At 41.1% G+C, this 25,630-nt stretch overlaps 1 protein-coding gene across 3 annotated transcripts; it reads left to right on the forward strand.

Moving 5' to 3' along the window:
* The first annotated feature begins 759 nt into the window (after positions 1-759).
* On the forward strand, positions 760-25,389 carry LOC135479194 (uncharacterized). 3 transcript variants are annotated; one of them, XM_064758978.1, is made up of 7 exons: positions 760-946; positions 9,776-9,918; positions 13,574-13,959; positions 17,258-17,376; positions 18,355-18,393; positions 20,175-20,261; positions 21,045-25,389. In XM_064758978.1, the coding sequence occupies exons 2-7, from the start codon at positions 9,781-9,783 to the stop codon at positions 22,412-22,414; spliced, it is 2,139 nt and encodes a 712-aa protein (XP_064615048.1). In that variant the 5' UTR covers positions 760-946; positions 9,776-9,780; the 3' UTR covers positions 22,415-25,389. The 3 variants fall into 3 exon arrangements, with proteins under 3 accessions (XP_064615048.1, XP_064615049.1, XP_064615047.1); XM_064758979.1 differs by having other exon boundaries at positions 760-936; XM_064758977.1 differs by lacking the exon at positions 760-946 and adding an exon at positions 6,458-6,632.
* Positions 25,390-25,630: the final 241 nt, after the last annotated feature.

Here is a 25,630-nt window from a genome sequence, read left to right on the forward strand (position 1 = left end):
TCATGTGCCTATTGAGATTTGGGGATGGGAATAAAGGTTTATCATGTGCCTATTGAGATTTGGTGATCTTCTCCTGGATCTACCCAATTCCTTCCACCTGTATCATCCGGCGTGTTTTAACGGAAGCCTCTGGCTTACGGCGCAACATACTAACACTAACCACAAAACAGACATAAACGCAACGGAATTAGACGTTTAATTCCTTATATTTAACAGCATTTGCCCCCCCCCCCACCTCAGCCCTCACCCCTCCACACAGACAATCCTACCCCCTGTCATATCAATGAAATATTCTGCAGTGCGATTTTAAAAAATTAAATTACACTATATGAGAAAAACACGTTGTGTTTGCACGATAGTTGTTGGTAAAAACCTGTGAGCCTGTGCTGTTGTTTAGGTCTGGCGGTTAACTGCTGTGCGGTTAGCGTTTTTCACACTGATAAGAAGCGTAGTGACATCTCCAGGTTTTCCATGACCAACACCACTCACTATTCGAACTGTCTCGGAATTTTTTCACATTTTTGTCCTGAGGACACCCCTAAAATGTAAGCTTTTACAGACTTGGATAAACACACACCCAGGGATATTTAATTTCTCGCCGGATGTCTCTCTTGGCCGGGACTCAGCCTGTACTACAGACAATCGCCAAGCCGGCCCCTGATAACAGCAGACTATTGCCGGGCAGCGGTCACGTGATGTATTGTCGGTGGCTTTAAGAACTAGCGGGGACTTTTGTGTATCAGTCTGGGAACGCATGTATATAAGTAGGATTCGTTTAACATTAGAGTTAATTCTATACCGCTTTACTTCTCTATCCGGCAGTTCAGATCAACATGTCAGCGTCAAGAAGTGGGTAGGCTACCCTTAAGGTGACGGATGCTGACGCAGATGTACAGCTGGTTGACATGATTTACCGATTCACGTGACTGTCCCTTGGTATGTGGAGGTAAGAGCCTATGTTATCACAGATAGTGTATGCACTACTATTGTTGTATTAACTACCATTATTGTAGTAACTACCATTATTGTAGTAACTACCATTATTGTAGAAGGCCTATCTACCATTACCATTGTAATTACTACTTTTGTAGTAACTACCATTATTGCAGTAACAACCATTATTATAGTAATTACTGTTTTTTGGAGTACCCACCATTATTGTAGTAGGTACCATTCTTATAGTAACTACCATTATTGCAGTAACAACCATTATTGTAGTTATTACTTTTTTTGGAGTACCCACCAGTATTGTAGTAGGTACCATTCTTATAGTAACTACCATTATTGCAGTAACAACCATTATTGTAGTAATTACTTTTTTTTGGAGTACCCACCAGTATTGTAGTAGGTACCATTCTTACAGTAACTACCATTATTGCAGTAACAACCATTATTGTAGTAATTACTCTTTTTGCAGTACCCACCAGTATTGTAGTAGGTACCATTCTTATAGTAACTACCATTATTGCAGTAACAACCATTATTGTAATAATTACTTTTTTTGGAGTACCCACCAGTATTGTAGTAGGTACCATTCTTATAATAACTACCATTATTGCAGTAACTACCATTATTATAGTAATTACTTTTTTTTGGAGTACCCACCAGTATTGTAGTAGGTACCATTCTTACAGTAACTACCATTATTGCAGTAACAACCATTATTGTAGTAATTACTTTTTTTGGAGTACCCACCAGTATTGTAGTAGGTACCATTCTTATAGTAACTACCATTATTACTTTTTTTTGTAGTGTAACGATGGGAAAAATTCGTTTTAAAATCACCATAAGCATGCCTAAATCATTTTCTTTCACACTGTTACTCTAGCATCATCCATCATGTTATCGCCTTTTTCTCTGCATTCTTTCACTTTCGTATCATGGTTTATTTTATACTCTAATTCTGATTTACTACACAAGATATTGGCTTGATTCGCCGTAAAGACAGACCTGCATCTTAGAATCACACTTAACACCTTATGAGAGGACGACGTTGGCTTGATTCGCCATAAAGACAGACCCGGATCTTAAAATCGGCACTTAACACCTTACACACGACAACATTGGCTTGATTCGCCATGAAGACAGACCTGCATCTTAGAATCACACTTAACACCTTACACAAGACGATGTTGGCTTGATTCGCCATAAAGACAGACCTGCATCTTAGAATCACACTTAACACCTTACACACGACGATGTTGGTTTGATTCGCCATAAAGACAGACCTGCATCTTAGAATCGGCACTTAACACCTTACACACGACAACATTGGCTTGATTCACCATGAAGACAGACCCGCATCTTAGAATCACACTAAACACCTTACACAAGACGATGTTGGCTTGATTCGCCATAAAGACAGACCTGCACCTTAGAATCGCACTTAACACTTTACAAAAGACAACATTGGCTTGATTCGCCATAAAGACAGACCTGCATCTTAGAATCACACTTAACACCTTACACACGACGATGTTGGTTTGATTAGCCATAAAGACACACCTGCATCTTAGAATCACACTTAACGCCTTACACAAGACGATGTTGGCTTGATTCGCCATAAAGACAGACCCGCATCTTAGAATCACACTTAACACCTTACACAAGACGATGTTGGCTTGATTCGCCATAAAGACAGACCCGCATCTTAGAATCGCACTTAACACCTTACACAAGACGATGTTGGCTTGATTCGCCATAAAGACAGACCTGCATCTTAGAATCACACTTAACACCTTACACAAGACGATGTTGGCTTGATTCGCCATAAAGACAGACCCGCATCTTAGAATCACACTAAACACCTTACACAAGACGATGTTGGCTTGATTCGCCATAAAGACAGACTTGCATCTTAGAATCGCACTTAACACTTTACACACGACAACATTGGCTTGATTCGCCATAAAGACAGACCTGCACCTTAGAATCACACTTAACACCTTACACACGACAATGTTGGCTTGATTCGCCATAAAGACAGACCCGCATCTTAGAATCACACTTAACACCTTATACAAGACGATGTTGGCTTGATTCGCCATAAAGACCGACCCGCATCTTAGAATCACACTTAACACCTTACACAAGACGATGTTGGCTTGATTCGCCATAAAGAAAGACCCGCATCTTAGAATCACACTTAACACCTTACACAAGACGATGTTGGTTTGATTCGCCATAAAGACAGACCTGCACCTTAGAATCACACTTAACACCTTACACAAGACGATGTTGGCTTGATTTGCCATATAGACCGACCTGCATCTTAGAATCGCACTTAGCACCTTACACACGACGATGTTGGCTTGATTAGCCATAAAGACACACCTGCATCTTAGAATCACACTTAACACCTTACACAAGACGATGTTGCCGTGATTCGCCATAAAGACAGACCCGCATCTTAGAATCGGCACTTAACACCTTACACACGACAACATTGGCTTGACTCGCCATAGAGATGCAGATCTTAGAATCGCACTTAACACCTTACACAAGACGATGTTGGCTTGATTCGCCATAAAGACAGACCCGCATCTTAGAATCACACTTAACACCTTACACAAGACGATGTTGGCTTGATTCGCCATAAAGACAGACCTGCATCTTAGAATCACACTTAACACCTTACACAAGACGATGTTGGTTTGATTCGTCATAAAGACACACCTGCATCTTAGAATCACACTTAACACCTTACACAAGACGATATTGGTTTGATTCGCCATAAAGACAGACCTGCACCTTAGAATCACACTTAACACCTTACACACGACGATGTTGGTTTGATTCGCCATAAAGACAGACCCGCATCTTAGAATCGCACTTAACACCTGTTGATCAAATAAACACTGAAGTTAATAATGTGACCTAGTTCACTCTGTGTTCATTCATTCCTGTTTGTTTTAAACTTTGTGTCCCTAAATAACTCATTCAGCAAGAAATTCGCCGAATCTAGCTATTCATAGCTGAGACCCTTTGACAAGAAAAAAATGGGGGTTTAAGAAGCCTTTATTCTTAAAATGTCTCTCGTCAGAACTTATGTTATTTACTTCTGTCTATCTCTCGGCCCAATGTGAGACGGTGAAAGCTTTACAGCGTGTCAGATTTTAACCTAAAGAAATCACGTGACTGTAATCACGTATTTTGATCTAATTCAGCACGACCTTATCCCTCGTGTTGAATCAGGTGGCCATGTTGGTTACAGAAACAGTTGTAATTAAAGCTCAACTTCGATGCATGTTTGGATTGTCAACAACTTATGTATTAACAAGCTACACGATCTGGATACTGATTTCATTCATTCGTCTTTCCAACATAACTGAAAATTGTGATTTCTTCTCTTTTTCTCTCTATGAATCCGTCCTAATTTCTTACTTTATATACTATCTTAGTTTTGGGAACTGGCCTTGCGCTTATTGACACGGAACGTCCATAATTTTGGTTGATTATGCATTCGTTGTTTATTATCTAGTAGCAAATATTAGAACAGATGAAATCCACTTTTGCTTTTCAATTCTTGAAACGCGTACAGGTGGCTTTCAGACAATTTACTTCATGTAATTAACGTCATGTCTTGTAGTATCATAGTTTTTTGTGCCGAAAATACTGATGGGACTGGAAGCTTTTTTTCTCTTCTTTTTGTATAGTGGGTTTCCTTTTGAAATGCACATGAGTCGGATCTTTTGAACGAACATGCGTTATTTTTCTACGTTCTTCTACACTTTTTTGTACGTGAATTTTAAATGCAACTCAGACTTGTACATTTTGGGTTCTTTGAGACATGTCTTTTGCTTTTTGTTTTTGATATTTGCTTGTTAAGAGTGCGAGTAGCTACAGCTTGGTCATTCCAAATAAATACAGTGTCTTTGAGAAAAGATGTTATCAGTTACCAAAATTTCTGGCACTTATGCAAAATTCCCAGACTCACAACAAGAACAGGACCCTTGAGACATATTCGTGGAGAGCTGGCATTTCAAACATCGGTTCATCACACAGCCGAGAATTTTACCCGATGGGCCTGGTCCTCTGTATCGCTAAGCTTCGCGTCTCTCCAAGGATTCTTAATTTTCAGACATTCACCAAATCAAGTAGCCGGCTGTTTACACGAGAACTTTGTGGAAATCCCGCGAGACTGGGCTTCGTCTTCTCATCAACGGCAGTGTTTTGAGGGTAAAAGCTTACCGTTGTTTTCACTGGCTGGAGCAATGTATTTGTTTTGGGCGATAAGCTAGAAACTGCCTGCAATGATTTACAAACTTTACGGGCGTTAACAGATGTTAAGAAGAATTGCTCTGTCCAAGTTTAATGGTTGCCAGATTTGTTAAAGCGTAGCCTCGGATTTGGAAATTCTCCACATTGTCCCCGTCACCACCCTCCTTCCACATTTCTCTGGTCAAGCAAGATGGTAATAAGTGGTGACAGCATACGCCTTGAGCAAACACTGCCGTGTTAGACGTATTAAATTGTTTAAGTTACCTGCCCAAAGTCGGGGGTTTACTACCACCACTAGTTCCCTTCACCCGTAAAACTGCCAGTCGTCCTATAGGCCTATAAAACGGTCCTTGCTTAGTTTATGTTATTTTTAGTGTGACAACATTCCAACATTTTTTTGGTAATTTTACACCACATCTAATGAATCTCTATCAACATAGCTGTACGTGTTTTTTCCCAACTAATTGTGCTTTAGTTATTGCGCAAGCGATCAGTTGTCAGTTATTATTTTGAAGTATTTACACGAGAATAAAACTCTAGCTGAAGTAAACTGAAAAAAGACAGGGTTTCCTCGCTTGTACACGTCTTTAATTACCATCAAACACACTGTTGTTGTTGCTCTTTTCTTACTGTGTCTACGCTGTTATCCTATATATTAGCACGTATTCCAACAAAAATAAATTAGTCAAAAGCGACCTGTAAATATGACAGGGCATGAGAATAATCGCCTTCCAACGAACTTCGTCAGTTGTAATATGTGCCTTTCTGTACTGACTCGTTGCGAAGTCTGCTTACTTTGACATCTGGCCACTACAGCCAGACAAGCTTTCGATATTGCCACACGTGTTTCCCAGAAAGCTCAAGCCTGCATACCGAGCACGTGTTTGTCGGAAATATCCTCTCCTCCCCAGGGACATAAACACCAGTAACAGGTACAAACCTCTAGCTTTAGTGAGATTACGAGCGGGACCCTGTCATAGGATTAACATAAGAAGTTATGCACTGCTAGATACATCCTACAACCTCAACCAGTTCACGTGTGAAAGAGCAAATTTCATTTCAGTTCATACACCTGTTTTATCTGATATTTACGACAAAACTTCGTTGGTTGGGTTTGCCATTATCAGAGTTTCACAGAAACTTAAATTTTATCCATCAAATGCATTGAGATTATGTATGAATCTTGCAGGGTTCTTTGTGGTCAAGTAGTTAAATGGTAATAGCTCGGTCACCAATAGCAGGCTTTTAGAATCCAACTGGCTCCAATGTCGTGCCTGAGGTATACTTAGACATGCTATGTCAGGCGGAGTGAAAAAAATTTTGATCGTCGAGAAATACAGCAGAACAGAGGAGACCTCATTGACGTACACCACTTCGTGAATTCAGCGTTTACATGCACAGGTGGACTTTAGGTAATTTCACAATTTTTGCGACTGTATGCGCTCATTTTATCATATACATGCACACTGTTTTATGTTTTATATGTTCTACCTTTTCAAAGATTTTTATGTCTGAAACTTTCAAAATATTTTCTAACCTTAGGATAGTGAATTTCTCATTGTTCACACAGAGAAACCCGTACTTCTGTGCATGCAGTCGTAATTTATTCTCTATTTGAGTATTCCAGACAATGTCTAGCTAAATATACAACTGCATCAATATCATGCTGAAGAATTTTGCGCTTATGCAATGGCGGCCATTTTAGGGGTTTGAACCCCCACCCTGTAAGTTAGCAGATTAGTAGAAAGAGTTAATATACGTATTGGGACAAGTTGTCGGAATAGATTTTATATAGAGGGATTTGCTGTTTTTGTGTTACATTCATTGAATGTATATTGATTTCCAATGTGGCACCACATATCATGTAGTTTTATTGTTTTGTTTTCATCCCTGCTCATCAAATTCGATTGGTCGAATAATTGAAATATGACACGCGCTATTTCACGCGTTAAACACGTTGTGACTTGTCCATTTCAGCGAGAGCGCTGAAGCCGTTAAGGTATACGTGTAAACACTCAGCCCTATCGAGGGACATATATAACCCATCCCTTTGGAGGTTTACATGGTGACAAAATGATATGACAAAACAGCGCTCAAGCCAGCTTGAATTTTTGACATGTTATACAGAAAAAATACTGTGGTCTAATACAATCTCGCAAGTGTTTGTTTATATGTAATTTTTTTGGTCGATGTTTACTACATAAACAGTAAGACATATCAATACAACCTACATATAACTGGACTGAACGCATGGTGGGCATTCCAGCATTGCTATAGAGTGATTTGTTTCTTTCGCAAATTAAACAATCCGCGGTATCTGAAACTCTAGGAAGACTTGTTTTTTTCCCTTTCCTGTTTATTATGGCTCTAGCAACTCATTCTTGTGGTGGTGATGACGTAAAAGCGGTTGTTCTGAGAGACTGGGGCAGATTGTGGTGCGGGGAGTTCGGTGTAATTCAGTTGTTCCGTCTCGGATTTTCTCCCTTTCTGCTACTGCACAACCAGCCTCTTTCCCGTGAAATGCGGTTTGATTTCGCCGCGGGGGAAATCGGTCATCTATCTACCACAAGGAAAGATAGCACTTTTTTTTCGCTTCATACTATACGCAGCCGGATCGCGTTTCTGTTTGCCGTTAAATAAATATCCAGCAGATGACAAAAATATGGAGCTATGTGTCTGACATGTCAAACTCTATCATTGCCAAGCTTCGTACACTTAAGAAGCACATGCCATCTCTCCTACTGCGCAGCTGATATATATAACAGAGTGTGAGTTGTACTGAAGATGATGTATTTCAGTGATAAAATTGTATCACCACATTCATTCTGTTTTATCATTGTAATTTAGGGGATATACCCATCCAGATGCTATGAGAAACTTACACATCAACTGGTACAAATGTATCAGAAATGTTCATCGTGCTTTGATGCAAATCTCTCTATACTGTCTAGTTTATTTGGGACAAATGTATTAGATTTGTTTCTAATACTTTAATACAAGTTTATCAAATTTGTTTCTAATACTTTAATACACGTCTTGGTACACGTCCATCAAAACTGTTCCCCATGCCTTGGTACACATCCATCACAACTGTTCCCCATGCCTTGGTACACGTCCATCAGAACTGTTTCCCATGCCTTGGTACACGTCCATCAAAACTGTTCCCTATACTAAAGTGCGCGTGCTTCAAAATTATTCCTTATATTAAAGTGCACGTCCATCAAAACTGTTCACCATAATTTGGTACACGTATATAAAAACCGTTTCTGTATGTTTGCACAAATGTGTTAAAACTTCACATACTTTCACACAAACACGTGGGAACGTCTTCCAGTAACCTGCGGATGGTCGTGGGTTTCCCCTGGGCTCTGCCCGGTTTCCTCCCACCATAATGTTGGCTGCCGTCGTATAAGTGAAATATTCTTCAGTACGTTGTAAAGCACTAATCAAATAAATAAATAAATAAATTCATACAAACATATCAAAACTGTTGAACATACTGCGGTGACAGTGAGTACAAGCTGTTCCCTATACCAAAGCACACATATATCAAAACATTTCAATATATGTTTGTACAAATGTGTCAGAATTTTGCCCCCTATGCTCGGGAAATCCATCTTCATCAGGGCTTGAACAAATGTGTCAGAATTTTGTCCCATATACTCGGGAAATCCATCTTCACCAGGGTTTGTACAAACGTGTCAGAGTTTTGTCCTATATGCTCGGGAAATCCATCTTCACCAGGGTTTGTACAAATGTCAGAATTTTGTCCCATACGGTCGGGAAATCCATTTTCACCAGACACTGGACAGTCCTCCTGACTGAAAGCCGCAGCCTAAAGAGACCATGTGACCACGTCAGTCAGACGCCAATCAGATGGGGCAAAACAACGACTTGGACGAATGAAAATCCAGACAGGCGTCTGCTAATATTTATTTATTTCGTTGATGTTTTACGCCGTACTCAAGAATATTTCACTTATACGGCAGGGACCAACATTATGGTGAGAGGAAATCGAGCAGAACCCGGGAGAACCCAAGACCATACGCAGGCGGTCTCACATCGACCCGCATCGTTGAGAGGCTACTGGTCATTGCGCCACGCTGCCTTGCTAAACCTCTCGGTCACGGTGGTCCCACCTCTGCTAATAGAGTATAAAACTTACAAAATTCAGGATCGATTGATTGAACTGATTGACTGGTTGACTAACTGATTGGTTGATGTTTTTGAGGCGATGCACTTGACCTAGTACGGAGGTTTATAACACCTGGGGCCACTTTCAAAAAGATTCGTAATTGTAAGATATCGCTTACATGCGACAATGGTACGTTAATAGTGACGTACAAAATTCGTAGGACAAATGTACAAAAAAAAATGTCGCTTTGTGAAAGTGGCCCCTGGTCTGGCACGGAGGTTTACAACACCTGACCTAGCACGGAGGGTTGCTCCGAGCATGATGGTTACCTCCACTCATATGTCTAACTGCTGTGATGTAAGTCAAAAATGTGGCTTAAAATGACACACACAATAATAAATAATATTTCATTGTTTCCAGGTAAGATGTGGAAATCAGGCCTGGTTACTCTCCTCGCCCTGGCGGTCTCCTGTAATTGCTTACAGTATGTGAGGAGACAAACGTTTAAGTCGGAAGACGGAGTTTCCGGGAGGACATCGCTGAAGATTGACGTCCAAATTCCGGTAAGTCGCTGTTAGACTTCGTCCGTCCGTTCACACATGTTTAAATTATTAGAGCTTATCTATGTTCATTTCCACATACAGATGATTTGATGAGTGTGCAATCGGGGATGCGGAGAAAACCCTGTTGAGCTGGGCCAAAGCTATAGGAAACTGGCCGACACTTAAGCCAGTGGGAAATATTCCCCGCCCTATGCGGTTCAGGTCCAAACTGTACAGTCTATTGTCCAGTTCTGCCTTTTTTCATCAAACTAATACTGTTGGTATTTACAAGAGTTCATTGTCCAGTCCGACTTGGACCCGAATTGCCATTGCACAGGGAGAGATACCCCATTGTCCAAATCACGATCTAAGATATGAAGTTAGAAAGCAGTTATATTTAAAACAATATACAGACTTTGGTCCAGCATTGATGTTTAAGACAGTGATGTGCATCCAAGTATATAGCGTAATTATGTTACATATATATCACAATATACTGAATGGCGAGAAGCTATTCAAGCATGACGAATATGCCAAATTTTTAACACGAAAGTTGATTTTAACTGTTACGATCCCTCACACTAAATACAAACTGCTCTCAGATGTGACCTCGGGGTAAGCTGGTTATCTGATTAAATCAATGACGTAGATTTTAATAACTGTCCAGACTTTATATCTCAACATATACTTTAAATATATCCACACAAATACAGTAGTTAGAAGGTCTTCCAGCAGCCAGGGCTCTGTCCGGTTTCCTCCCACCATAATGCTGGCCCAAGTTGTATAAGTGAAATATTCTTGAATACGGTGTACAACGTAATAAATAAATAAACAAATACAGTACTCCATTCCTAAAGGTCATGAAATAAAACAGGCGGAACATTGCTTATATCAGAAAATCTGATGCGCCCTGAAGGAGAATTAACTTAAATTAACCTCACTCCACAGATTGTCATTCGGTACCTTCAAATACATAAGCACCAGACTTCTCTAGAAGTCGACACAGTCAGCAGGTTCAGAACATTCTATAACTTTACGCACAAAGGGTACCAGTGTGATAAACCTCATGGGGTATTCACACAACTAGAACAGTCGTTAGCTGCCAAGACCACACTGAAGAGATGAAATAAACATTACTGTATGCACACTTCGTAATATTTCGTAGAGAATTAAATAAACCTATAGATATATAACGTCAGACTGATTTCATTTATGTGATTGAATTTTGTTTCACATTGTACTCAAGAATGTTTCTCTCCAACGATCGACGGCAACAAATGGGTAGAAGAAACCTAGAGTGCCCGAAGTAAACCTACTCAAGATTTCGGTATTTCCGTAGGCACCACAGTCATGCAATGCATGATAGGACAATCCGTCAAGGCTTGTCGATCTGACATGTCTCCGCTGTCAGGCCACACATGGATCTCCCAGTCGCGTGATGTTGAGAGCTGTAGCCATGTGCGCTGAATGATATTACCCAACACTTCACGGATGTATAATATTGACATCACAGCCAGAAACAAATCTCATCTCGCGGAATTCTGTTTTCCTCCGCTTTCTTTGCCTGATGCTGGTTAATTCGATGCAGATTCAGGCTAGATACCTTGATTCCCTACACTGCATGTACTGTACTGAACTCAAGCCAGATACCTGATTCGCTACACTGTAAGCACTGCACACTCAGGCTAGATACCTTGATTCGCTACAATGCATGTACTGCACTGAACTCAAGCCAGGTAGCTGTTTTCCTAGAGTGTATGCATTTACAGCTTATCTATGTTCATTACTACATACAAATGATTTGGTACATTACACTAAACAGATAGCAAGATGGACTAAATTTTAGTTTTTGTCTCAATCCAGCATTTCTTTAACCATCCTGTGAGCTGTTTCAATGAGGATGTGAGGGATATTAGTAGATAAACCAGTTGCACCTAACATTGCCAAAATTAGAGTTGCCAAACAATCCACCGTCCTTCTGCCAGCTTTACTCTGAAATTCAGGGGGCGACTGAGATGCCAAAAATTGACAGAATTCATTCCCCTTTTCAACGTCATTTGACACGTTTTAGCCATTGACAGCAAGAGGAGGAATAGGCGGTTTTGCTTTCGATCCTAGTAGAGATTTCATTATCAACCAGTATGTTTTTGTATCCATCTGGGGGTTGGAGAGTTTACCTTTTAAACATGTGGAGTAACGCAGTATTGCTTGACGTTTAACATTATTCTAGATATATAGTATCGAAACGTATCCCCATCGGACTTATTCCGTTTGTATTGTTTGAAACAACGACTCCTCACTCGTATCTTGCACCGAACATTGTTGGTCATTAAAGGCTTGTCACGTGGTCTAATAGTGACTTTCTTATTCGGAATACATTCTTTGCAGCATGAAAAAAAAACAAACTGTTCCAGACAAATTAATTTGTCATTAACATGAGAGAAAATATTACCAACGGCATCAAATGGTGTAACAGAGATAAGATTGCGCAGACCATACAAATCGGCACATTTGAAGTCCCACACATCTTACAAAAAGCCTTTGGTTTAACGTTACATAAGATGTTTACGGTACAATAAATAGTACAATGGTCGAGATTAGCCATTAGTGAGGCAACTCCGTAGTCAATTACATAACCAATGCAATCGGTTATAATTAAGTCCAATACATAAGCAGCATTATCACTATATCGAGTGGGTTAATTAATTAGTTGAAAAAGATGTTTCCCAGCTACCATATCATAAAGGCTCATTGTCAATTCGCTCATATCGTGGTATTTTTCCCAGTGTAGACATCTATCATTAAAATCACCCATTATTAACATGACATCGGGATTTTCTGTTTAGACCGAAGTTAAATTTTCCGCCAGATTAACTTAAAAAAAGCTCACGTATATGAGCCGGCTGGTTAGGTGGGCGGTAACATGATGCAATCAGCACGCTTTTGTTATTCTGTTCCACCATTATCCATATTATCTCATTGCCATTCTCTAAATCCTTAGGTCTAGTAACATTAAAAGATTCCTTGCAATAAATTGCCACCCCTCCTCCATATCTGTCTCTGTCCTTTCTTTCTAAACAATACCCATCTAGATTAACAGTATCATCAGGAATATCAGTATTACTCTTAACACCATAAATGATAAAAGAGTTCGAACTGGAAACTCCCCTATTGATATAAAGGTCCAACATATATTGAACTACCCCTTCTCGTGACAACTTTACTTTTCATTCCATTGTACCTTTGTAACCAGTGTGTGGAACATCCGGTTGGCCTAATTGCAATTATACTGCTTATGATTGATCAATTGCATGTTCTTGACTGACAGTTCGGAAAGGCTCTGTTCCATAATTGTTCAAAATATGTCTCCTGGTTCCATGGCGCTTACTGTTTTTCATCCCCTTCCTATAGGCTGAAAATCTGAAATAAAGTTATATTGTTATTATAAGTATTTGCAAACCATGCTCTGTTACACTCATATGCAAAGTTCTAGTGTCCATCAATCAAAGTATCGATCAGTACGTTAATCATGTAATATGACAAATCATCACAACTTACATGATTTTATATACTGCTTTAGACCCATAGTCGTACAAGGGCTCAATGATAACAGTTACATTTGCGTGATGATGTCTCGATGTCGTTATGACATGATTTTGTTTCTGTTTCGCCGCAGGGTAAGATCCAGTGGAAATCCGACAGTTCCAACACCCTACAGTTCCGTGTAACATCACGTGCCACAGAACCGCAAGAATTGGACAACGTGCGAGTCTCCCTTGATAGCAGCGCCGATACTGTTCTTCTCACAGTGAAGTCTGTTCAGAAACAACCGTCATTCGCTGCTCACGGGGCCGTGAACGGAGCGATTGGTCTATACGTGACGTCACTTCCGCTGATAGCCACTGTGCTTATCACCACGATGTGGCCGTCAGGTTCCGGTGGGAGATGGGGTAATGTTGTGGCATTGTTGTTAATCTGGCTGGTCCGCGATCCTGGCGGATCCCTGGTGGACACAAGGCTACTGGTGGACAAAGATGCCGCTGTAACCGTCCTTGTTCCAGAGTGAGCATAACTACTTATTTTAATTATTGTATTTCACTTAATGGTTAGCTTTCTTCCAGTAACACATTTTGCTTGATTTTGATTGGTGCATCAGGACCAATTAGACATTTATGTGAAGTTTGATACATTTCTTATCTGCATTTTTTGCAGGGAATGCCTGTTCAGTGAAATGACACTTTCTCCCAACAGGGCCTAAAATCTCTTTTAACAATCAGCTATTTTCAGTTATCTGTAAAATTACTCACTTACGCGCTTATCAAAATTGCATTTCCTCAGTGACACGTAACGCCCCATGCGCTATTCATATCGATATGTCGAATGTCCATATTTTAAAGATAATGCAGTTAGAGTACCTTCTCAATACATAATGTTAATATACTCTGTAGGCTTCTTTCCACGAGCGAGACTGCATGTTAAAGCCATGGGTGACGTCATGGGTGACGTCATGATGAGGCCATGGGCGACATGCGGTGTATATTTATTTATTTATTTATTTCATTGGTGTTTTACGCCATATTCAAGAATATTTTAGATACGACGGCGGCCAGCATAATGGTGGGAGGAAACCGGGCACAGCCCAGGGGAAACCCACGACCATCCTCAGGTTGCTGGCAGACCTTCTTACTTACCGCAGTGCTGTGTATAGGCAGCAAGCTAAAAGAAGTATACTTTGGTGTTATTCAGCGGTTGTGTAGAATAGGTAATGTGGAACATTAAGATGTGAGTCATACAGAGCTCGCGAAAAATGCAAAGACAAATCTGAGCGCAACGGCCTATAAACTAAAAAAAATCCCATTGCGACAACACGTCGCAGTTCACTCTAACTGCACCATAACACCCCACAGCCATCGCGACCTTTGTTAACGCCCTCGAAGTGCACGTGACCTACAACAGTGTCACACGTCCCGAAGCTGTGTGACGTGCTGTTATCCTTACAATCTACACATTTATGATCAATACGTGCGGTTGTGTATTTATCATAACGCAAAATAAGACGGCTGTAGAAACTTCGCAAGTCAATGAAGAACCGTTACCAGCACAATGGGCGACTCCAGTCCAAGCCGTGTCTTCTGGTAATGTTCCACTTATACGGCATGGTGAGAGAAGGAAACTGGAGTGCTACCGACCCTTGGCAAGTTACTGACGAACTTTTCTCTCATGTGACTTGCAGATGTGCACACAATATTGGTGTCGTTTTCAACAAAGGCTAGACAGAGCAGGAAAAAGCACATGACCGTCAGTCACTGCGTATTATAAACTCCCACAAGTGATGAGAGAGAGGCAGTGTACAAATTTCATGTCCAAGACCGGTTTTGAACCCACGTCTGGTATTTAACATCGATTGATAGTCAGTGCCTCTAACCACTAGACAACAGCCACACAAAAAATTTTTTCTACTGCGTTAGCATTTATAGACCTAAATATAAAGCAGAAATAACAATGAACACTATACTACAAAGCTTGGACCAGAATTCCTTTAGGCGGGAAACATTACAACCTTGGTTAGGTATATCATTGGATGAGCCGAGGAATGGGAACTTTGAGCAAATTATTTTGTTCCTGCGTGGAAGGTGGTGACGGACTCATCTGCTAAAGTCAGATTTCATCCTAGGTACCCGCGCGTGTAGTCCAGAATGAATGGTCAAATGGTTGAATGATTATAGCCCAACGCTATTTCGGCAATATTGCGTGGCAAGAACGTGTTTAATCTTGGGGAAAGTAAATGGTTTCCAACGTGATAATAACAAGGTACAATCTGGATGTAGGATGCTCTACAACGTATGTCTTCCCAACAGGTAAACGGCCATTCTTTGCTCCTGCCTTCCATCAAGAAGCCCTCCTGTCAACACTTCTTTACAACCCATAGGTTGTATTATTGTAACTACGAAATTGTAACTGTTATAACTAACGTTATTCGTATCAACTCGCGCAATCAACGCATTCAAAGTATGTCCAATAAGAAACAACTATTTATATACTTTATCTGACTGGCATTTTTACCAAACGCAAGAATTTTCATCCGTGTGATGGCAGATGGATGGAACCGGACAGAGATTGAGTGAAACCACCGCCCTTCGCTAGTTGCCTGATAAACTACCTGACTTAGGTCCGCATCGTGATTACACTTCTAACGGTCTGCTGCGTGTTATAATATTAACGTGTACAGTCCGCAGACGAATACACTTAGGGCCTACTGCGTGTTACAGAATTAACATTTACAGTCCGCAGTAGAAGACACTTAGGGCCTACCACGTGTTACAGTAAAAAATACGTAAAGTGATGTACAGTCCACAGCCGCATACACATAGGGTCAACTGCGTATTACAGTATTAACAGGTACAGTCCGCATCCAGATACACTTAGGGTCTACCACGTGTTACGGTATTAACGTGTACAGTCCGCAGCCGAATACACTTAGTGTCTACCAAGTGTTACAGTATTGACATGTACAGTCCGCAGCCGAATACACTTTGGGCCTACCACGTGTTACAGTATTGAAATTACAGTCCGCAGCCGATTACACTTAGGGCCTACTGCGTGTTACAGTATTGAAATTTACAGTCCGCAGCCGAATACACTTAGGGCCTACTGCGTGTTACAGTATTAAAATGTACAGTCCGCAGACGATTACACTTTGGGCCTACCGCGTGTTCCAGTATTAACGTGTACAGTCCGCAGACGATTACACTTTGTGTCTACCGCTTGTTACAGTATTGAAATGTACAGTCCGCAACCGAATATACACTTAGGGTCTACTGCGCGTTACAGTATTAACATGTACAGTTCACACCTGAATATACACTTTGGGCCTACCGCGTGTTACAGTATTGAACTGTACAGTCCTAATCCGAATACACTTTTAAAGGTCTCTGGCATATTACAGTATTAATATGTACAGCCCGCAGCCGATTATACACTTAGGGTCTACCGCGTGTTACAGTATTAACGTATACAGCCCACAGCCGAGTGCACTTTGGGCCTACCGCGTGTTACCGTATTGAAATGTACAGTCCGCAGCCGAATTCACTTTTAAAGGTTTCTGGCGTATTACAGTATTAATATGTACAACGCGCAGCCGATTATACACTTAGGGTCTACCGCGTGTTACAGTATTAATATGTACAGTCCACAGCTGAACACATGTATGCTTTGGGATCAGGCGACCGAAATACGCCATTTATCCTTGTTACAAGGCGTGTAACTATAGGCCTACTGTTTTCCCCAATTAACTGTATTTTTTCAGGTGAAGTTATATGTGTTATACTTACGTTGGTTGTTTTCTTTCTCCCGCTCACAGGGCGTTTGTGTTCCAGGCGGTCAGCCTGCGCGTAGCCGACGGGGAGATCGAGGTGGATCCCGCCCTGACCCATACCCGAACTCCGCTGGAATGTTTCGCCTCGGCCACCAGGCAAACCGGTAAATATATAGCTTACACGACATGAGCGTAAAAACCAGCATATCGCGAAAATTGCTTTGTGTACGAGTCGTAAATTGTCACAAAAATGCACATCCACATAATTGTGTGTATCGTCATTCAGACTAACTCAAAATGACTCAGGGGCCTCCGTGGCTCAGTCGGTTAGCGCGCTAGCGCAGCGTAATGACCCAGAAGCCTCTCACCAATGCGGTCGCTGTGAGTTCAAGTCCAGCTCATGCTGCCTTCCTCTTCGGCCGTATGTGGGAAGGTCTGGCAGCAACCTGCGGATGGTCGTGGGTTTCCCCCGGGCTCTGCCCGGTTTCCACCCACCATAATGCTGGCCGCCGTCGTATAAGTGAAATATTCTTGAGTACGGCGTAAAACACCAATCAAAAAAAAAAAAAAAAAAAAAAAAAATCAAGATGACTCACTTGGCTGTATGGTTTTAACACAAGCCTGTGAGACTTTTAGCACGAGTAACTCATTGCAAAATATGATGGCTTTTTTTTTTGATGGTTAAGTCTTAACAGCTATATGGTTTTCCTTTTCAAATGTTAAGGTGTGTATACATTCCAAAGTCTCCTCCACTTAATACAGGAGTTCAAGGTTTCACAATTGGAACGTAAATAACGCCACTTGGTGTTAGATGACCATTAAGTATGCAGGGTTTTATTGCGTGGACGCTTTCTTACTCAATTCTAACTCTTTTGAAGTTGCTTAGAGTAACCTACTTGACCATAAAAGGCTCTTCACGCCCTAACGGATTAGCTCCCCTGAACAATGAGATCTGAGGTTCGAATCCAGCTCTAGGTTGTTTGCCTGCAGATTTGAATCAGGAGATTTGTTAGATACCCGGCCAAGAGCGGTGTTTTACTCCGGGCATCCCCTTGTCTTTGTTGGTTTTTTTTCATCACCAATAAACATGAACGCTACTGGGATGAGTTCTTAAAAGCAAAATCTGTTCACTATATTTTCAGCGACGTCAGACTCAGGTAATAACAGTAGGGTGTCACTAGGTAAGTTGATCACAGAAATCTCCACACACACTACATCTTTGTCAGAACTTCTCTCATCCAAAATTAATAAATTTTCCCGATTGGTAAATAATATCTGAAAATTTTTTATTTATTTTACCATAATGCTTTCAACCGATATGTGTACATAATGGAAGATAAATGGAGGTTAAACATTTAGCGGGATCAAATACCCGCAAGACTTGTTTTATTTGAACTGTCGTTTTTTACTGGTAAGTGGTACTCGACAAGCCCTTCAGTATTTATCCGTAATGAAAATAGGATCGATACTTCATCTCTTATATTGATTCATTTATTTATTGATTTGATTGGTCCCTGTTGAAAGGCACGCGCTTCTAACCACTAGTCGAAAAAATCGCGACGAACGAATGACTACAGTTTTAACACTGTGACTGACATCCCAAGAGAACACAAATATAGCAACATTCGTTTCTCTTGAGGTCGCTGTTTTCGACCTAACTACCCAGAAGCTTTCCACCGAAAACCATCAACATGCCCAGGAAACTGTGGGGTCCATAACTGAGCAGGAACATGATGTTTAGACAACACGTGTACAACTGTAATGGGTCACGGCGACATTTTCGTTGTTTCTCTTCGCATTCTTTAAGAAATAATGAATGAACGCTCAATTTACAAAAGATTAAAAGGATGTATACTAGAAATTTACTTTACTCGTGATGTAATTAAAGAAATGGCACGTGATAGGATGTATTTCTTTTAATTCATTTAATTAATTTATTTAATCGCTGTCAAACTTTATGCATGGGAATATTTAACTAAGCCCCGTCCAGATTGTCCAACATTGTACAACTTTAGTCGACTCAATGCTACAAATCAGATAGGTCAGCATCTTCCAACACTGTTGTCGTATGTTGAGGTGTGTGTGTTTTTTTTTAACAAACTGTCGATAAATTGGAGGGAAATTTCCATCTTTCTCTACAGTGCATGAAACACAATGATTTTCTTTTGTCCCTGTCTTTGTAATTTTTAGAGTGTTGTACAGGCAAAGATATTTTTCATACTCCTGCATCAGTGAAACCGTCTCATCGTGAGACGAGTTTCACTCTTTCACCTATGGTGCCGCCATTTTGCCCAGGTCACGTGTCATGTTATTTCTACATGCGCCCTGACTGACTAAATTCTCTCAGCTTGACTTAACTTGTTGACCAAAAATACGCATGCACATTTCCGATTCAACAACGTTTGATGGTGTTGAGTGTTGTTGAATGAAGATGACAGTCTGGACGGGGCTTAAGATGACGGTGATCATCCGGTAATCTCTCAGCATCCAATAAACCCTCGACGCCCGGTAGGCCTAATTCTTCGGCATACAAAACCTCCACTTGTGTGTCAGTAGAATTCTGTTAGAATGCATAGCAATTCACAATGAAGTATCAATACACAAACTCCATGAAAAAGAAACATCCATAGCAAACTGTTCAATATGTTTTCAATACCGATATCGTTTATTTTTATAGATTCAGGGCTGCTTTCGACATGTTCAGGGTCATATCTGTCTCTTTGTATCATGCCGGCTTGTATCATGCCGGCCGCAATGCCGACATATTAACAGCGCTGCCTCACTAGAAAGCCATGTCGAAGAAACTGTATTGTATGTATGATATACGCACAGAGCTGAGAGCGTGCCAGTCTACTCCCTTATGTGGAACTCTCAACATTGTCAATTCTGCAATTCCCTTTCAAATACTTCCTATGATTATGTCTAACTTTGGCCGGTGCTATTGTTGCTTTAAACTCTGTAGGCTGTGACTTTTGCTGCTCGGGGAGAGGCGTCTGTGACGAGACGAACTCGTGCCAGTGTCACGAGGGGTACAGCGGCCCCGGATGTGGTAAGTCTTACTCACTCCTTAAATGATCGACAAAATAAACTCAGAGGAAATCCATTTCTGAAGTACTTAGGTTTTAGCTTTAATTTAACTGAAGCACTCATCATTTATCATAATTCAAATTTATATGTGAAAGGCTTTATATATTTAACTTTTACTTTTATAAGTAGTTTTCCTTTGGCACAAAACATCAAAAAGGTTCTTTCGTCGAAAGCGCGCAAACCTAGCCGAATGTAATTTTGCTCAGATGTGTTTTTCGTCACCAATGTGCATTTATTTGATTTGTGTTTTACGCCGTACTCAAGAATATTTCACTTATACGACGGCGACCAGTATTATGGTGGGAGGAAACAGGGAAGAGCCCGCAGGAAACCCACGACCTTCCGCAGGTTGCTGGCAGACCTTTCCACGTACGGCCGCATTGATTGGAGGTCTTTGGTCATTCCGCCATTCAGGCGTGCTAACCCCCTCGGTCAGGCAGCCATTATGGCGGTGAAAATGCTCGACATGAAACACCACACTCACAAATCAGGTACCATCTTTTGCTCCTCCGCTGGGAAGTTTGGTGTCAGGAAAACTGACCTACGAGAAAATCTGTATGTGTCGCAAGGATGAGAAGTACGTCAATAACTTGTGAATGGTCCGTGGTTTTCGCCGGCCAGTCCTCTGTCATACAGCTTTATAACGTAGCCCCTTCTTACAAGTCAAAAATCACTGAGTATGACGTTCAAATAACAATCTACCAATCATTCCGGCACGTGATCATCCTTTTTGTTAATTTTTCAGAACATCAAGAATATACCAAATACAAGGTTTACATCAACCCGGCCGACACGCGTCTTCTCTCCACCCAGACTTCAGACGGCGAAGTCATCCATCTGTACGGGAAACGGTCTTCGGATGGATCTGTCCGGTCCCTTAATGCTTTGAAGGTTCGCCAGACAGACGAACGTCAAACATCCGTCACGCTGGGGAAAAGATATCGCGTGAAGAGAATAACCTCGTCCACCGGAAGTCGTCTGAATTTGAAATGGCTCCGTCGAAATCGAATTTACGTCAAAGCCGTGACTCCCGATGGTTCGTCTCAGGTCAACATCGATGTTCGGTTAAAAAATCAGCGTTCCGGGAAAAAGAAAGGGAATGTGCGGAAAAGGAGGAGAAAGAGAAGAGAGACGAGTGAAGTGGGGGTGGGGCACCTTAGAGGTGACTTTCCGTTTGACAGGAGAATGTTAACCGAAACTCGCAGTCAGTATTTGCATATACCTGTCCGAGTGGCCAGTTGTGAAGTACCGGAGCCACTCGCCGAGGTGTTCGCCAATGTGTATCTGAACTACCAGAACGGCACGTGGGACGGGTCTGTGGAGTATCGTGCCATGCGCACCAGAACCCCGGGAGTGTTTTTCATTCAAATCCCCAACAACCCCGCCTCCAGGGCTAAAGACAGCCTGGCTAAAGCCTGCTCCTCTATCGGAAAAGCGGCCTTAAGGAGTTGCGCCTCAGTGTCGCCGAGAGTCCAGGTATACGAGGAGAAAATTTGCAACGCGACAGCAAACGGGTTTGCGTTTATCCCGAACGCGGACCCTCGCCAGGTGCAGGACGTCCTTGAGACATGTAGGGCCGGGTTTAAGGCGGTCGAGTCCCATTGTAAGACGATCGATTTTACACCAGAGCAACAGGACGACGCCTTCTTGGACTGTGACAATGTTCAGAGCTACGAGGACTCCTATACGGACAAGCCGATTTTCGTCTCGCCTGTTGTCGTCTACCCGGACGGCCGGATCCTCAATGGGAAAGGCGCAGAGATTAGAATCACCCGCAACATGGTTTATCACGAGGAAGGCTTCGTGTTGGACGACAATGGCGGCGGTGTCAAACTGACGGACATCGTCGTGGATCCGTCCGATCCTAAACCCAAGGAACGCTACACAGTCCGCGTTACTCACCGCTGTGCCTCCAACAAAACCTCTCTCTACGCCTCCGTGGCCGGAAGTGACTTTTACACAAACGAAATGTCCTGTATCGGGTATAAATCATGCAACTGTTGTGAGCTGGGGGTCGCAGGGGCCGCAGAGCTCGTCGTGGACAGTGTCCAGGTCCATATCGAGGACCCCCACCTAAAGACTCCGATATCTAGACATGTTGTTGTTATATTCTGATACGCCATTGGTGCGAACAGAGATGAAAGTTTCTGTGGTTGTGCGCGTATGTGGAGATGGCCAACAGGAGTAGTGTCTTGTTTCTGAGCGCTGGTTCGTATGGCCAAATCCCGTGAATAGCAATATATTCTGACAATATGACAGTGTGATAAATCGACTACAAATGAAATCCTTAAAAATAGTTGAAATAAGGGGTTGAGCTGAAAATTCGGGGAGTCTGACGATTGTCATGAATGTTCAGTGAACTGAACTAATCGGTGTTGGTGACACTGCAGTACTTGTGTACTAGCTTATTGCTTTATTGGCACAGATATACACAGAAAATACGACGTACCGCATCGTTATGTGCTGTGACGTAGCGTTCTGTGCCGTGACGTATCAGTACTTGTGTGCCGGCTCACACAAGTCATGACCACAGCGTCAAATCCGTGGGCGAAATATCACGTGAAATACAAGTAGCAAAGCAGCATGTGAACTGATTGTTCACGGTTGATTGAGGCTCATCATTTGTGTCGCACGTGACTATTGTATTCTGTCAACGTTTTACACACCATGATGAGGCAGCGAACCAGTTCTCTGACCTCCGGTGACCTCAGCAACGGTTAGAAAATGACATCACTGTACCATCCAAAGGGGTATGCGTGTTACAGCAAGGTACGAGTGCCATACCGTTTGCACACGACTTGATCATAATTTGAGTGCTGTTATAAAGATGCATGTCTCCACTGCCGGAAGCTGCAGGTAAATGTTATGACTGAGGTGATTTCGATTCCTTATTCTATGTTTCATTTTCAGGTATTTCCACCACTTTTAAGTTAACTTTTAATTTTAAGATTATTCCACGATTCCATATATGATTTCCATGATCTTTTTTACAATTTTTAAACTGAACAAAATTCAAAAGCAGTAAAAAAAGTATTTATGCTCAGTGGTGGACTTACTGCGCCATATTGAATACGCTGAAGCATATTGAAGTTACAGGTGCTTTTTAAACTTTAAAACATCTCTAACTCCTATTTGTCTATATAAAATACAGATGTAGATTTTTACTCCATGTATATTGGTTTTGAATATGGTAATATAGGAATCTGCGTGTTCAACGGGTAAAAAACAATCGTCGACGTCTTTTTGCTTCAGGTTGTCCAATATGGCTCAAAAAGTCCACCCCAGAACCCGAGTCTCTATTTGAATTTTATTCACTGTAAAAATAAAATGTAAAACACAATCATGAAACCCATAGCCGGAATCAGAACGTCTTTTAGATGATGTCTTCTTTATATAAAGGTGGATTCTTCCTTCAAGCTATATGGGCAAAACAACTGCGTGATTAGCGTATAGGTTTCTGGCATTGTATTTTATTGGTTCCATTGTTTGGGACTCAAATGAAGTGGATTGTTCACTATATTGAAAACCGTAAATTTGTCATATACACGTACGTCTGTGACGAGATTTAGCTTTTTTACGCCCTTCCCAGTACTGAAGGCTCGTCATGTTCTGAATGCACTATTTTCCCATGTACAACAACAACAATAAACATGGTGCAATATGCATAATGCACAACGGGTTACCAGAAAATATTAAAGGAATCAGTGACGACTTGAAGATCAAAGCCACATTTTTTAGTATATCGGTCATATATTCGTGATTATAATCAAAGGTAAAATACTAAAACTATAAGACACCGTCATTAATTTGTTTCTACTGATACCTGTCGCTTTTTAAAACGACTATCTGAATAGCATGATATATTTTGAACTCTTACGATTTATGGACAATATTTACATTGTCTGGCGTCGACATCGTGACAGGGAATTCTTCACTTTTGTCTGGCGTCGACATCGTGACAGGGAATTCTTCACTTTTGTCTGGCGTCGACATCGTGACAGGGAATTCTTCACTTTTGTCTGGATATTACAGAGGTTATACAGCAGATTTTGGCAAATATTTATCAGCACAAATCCAATCGATTGATTACAGTTATTTTAGAATAGCCCAGATAGTCACCTTTCACAAAGTATGAGCCTTGTCTATGAACGTTCTACCGTTAGTTACCGTTAAATCGACAATAAAGTAAAATCGTAAAGTTTATAATGCCATCCGCTGTATATATGTAACTGTTAAACTTTAGAATATAATTAAGACGCACAGCACAGAGATACAAAAACAGAGCAGTGACGACAGTGTGATGGCTGGCAAATGGTCCCAGGTAACCGGTGAAATACGGCCTCAATTTACCTCAGTCAGGGTTTTATTCTAGGTGTTCATGTAAATGCATAAATAGTAGCAAAAACCCATGGTTTAAGCAGAATTAGCTAAAAACAAAAAAACTTTAACATTTATTATGTCACGCAACAAGACACGACGTCATACAAGAAGACATGTGCGCGTCACGCTATATACCGAAGTCTGTGAATGTCTTCAGCTAAAATATAAATAATAAATAGAATATTGCACAGTGGAGGTTGAATATCATAAACATTTTTCCACTGAGAGGTGGAAATGATAACCCACGGTATTTAGGATATCCAACCTCCACTGTGCAATATCCTCAATTTATCAATTTCAACACGGAGTGCTTTACCCCGTTTCCAAGAATTTTTCACTTATATGGTGGGAGGAAATTGGGTACACCCCGGAGGAAACCCACGACTACTAATGACGTCACATAATATCAGTGAGGCCATTTAAGCCGGCGTAGAATTCAGATATTTAAATGCATTTAAGTCTGAGCCTAAATGGGTTATATTAAATCAAGTGATTTTAGGCACATTATTTACTGGGGTGTCAGATAATGTTCCCTTCATATTACTTCTTTACATCTGACGCATGCACGACAAGATCTGGCTTCCTCTCTTGTCATACAACAATGTAGGTTTTGAAATTGTCACCTGATAATTAAGTTTCATACATGGAAGAAATAATTTAGAGAGCAGTATGTTTTATTATGGAGAATAAAGTATTTTAACAAATATATATATTCACACGCGCGTTTGACCTTTGTCCTTCTGTACTCTTATAATAATGATCCATATGATGTGTGTCAGGTGACTGGACAGATAATAAGATGAAAATGACCATGGAATACAGGGAAAAAATAAAGAGCGGGTGGAAGCTAAGTCTTGCAGATACAATTTGCGATTTTCAAGACCAACAGTATGTGTATATCTTAACATCACACGTGGGGAAATTTGTGAGTAACTTGCCAAAGGTTGGTTG

The sequence above is a fragment of the Liolophura sinensis genome, chromosome 12, assembly GCF_032854445.1.
Source record: "Liolophura sinensis isolate JHLJ2023 chromosome 12, CUHK_Ljap_v2, whole genome shotgun sequence".
Taxonomy (NCBI): domain Eukaryota; kingdom Metazoa; phylum Mollusca; class Polyplacophora; order Chitonida; family Chitonidae; genus Liolophura; species Liolophura sinensis.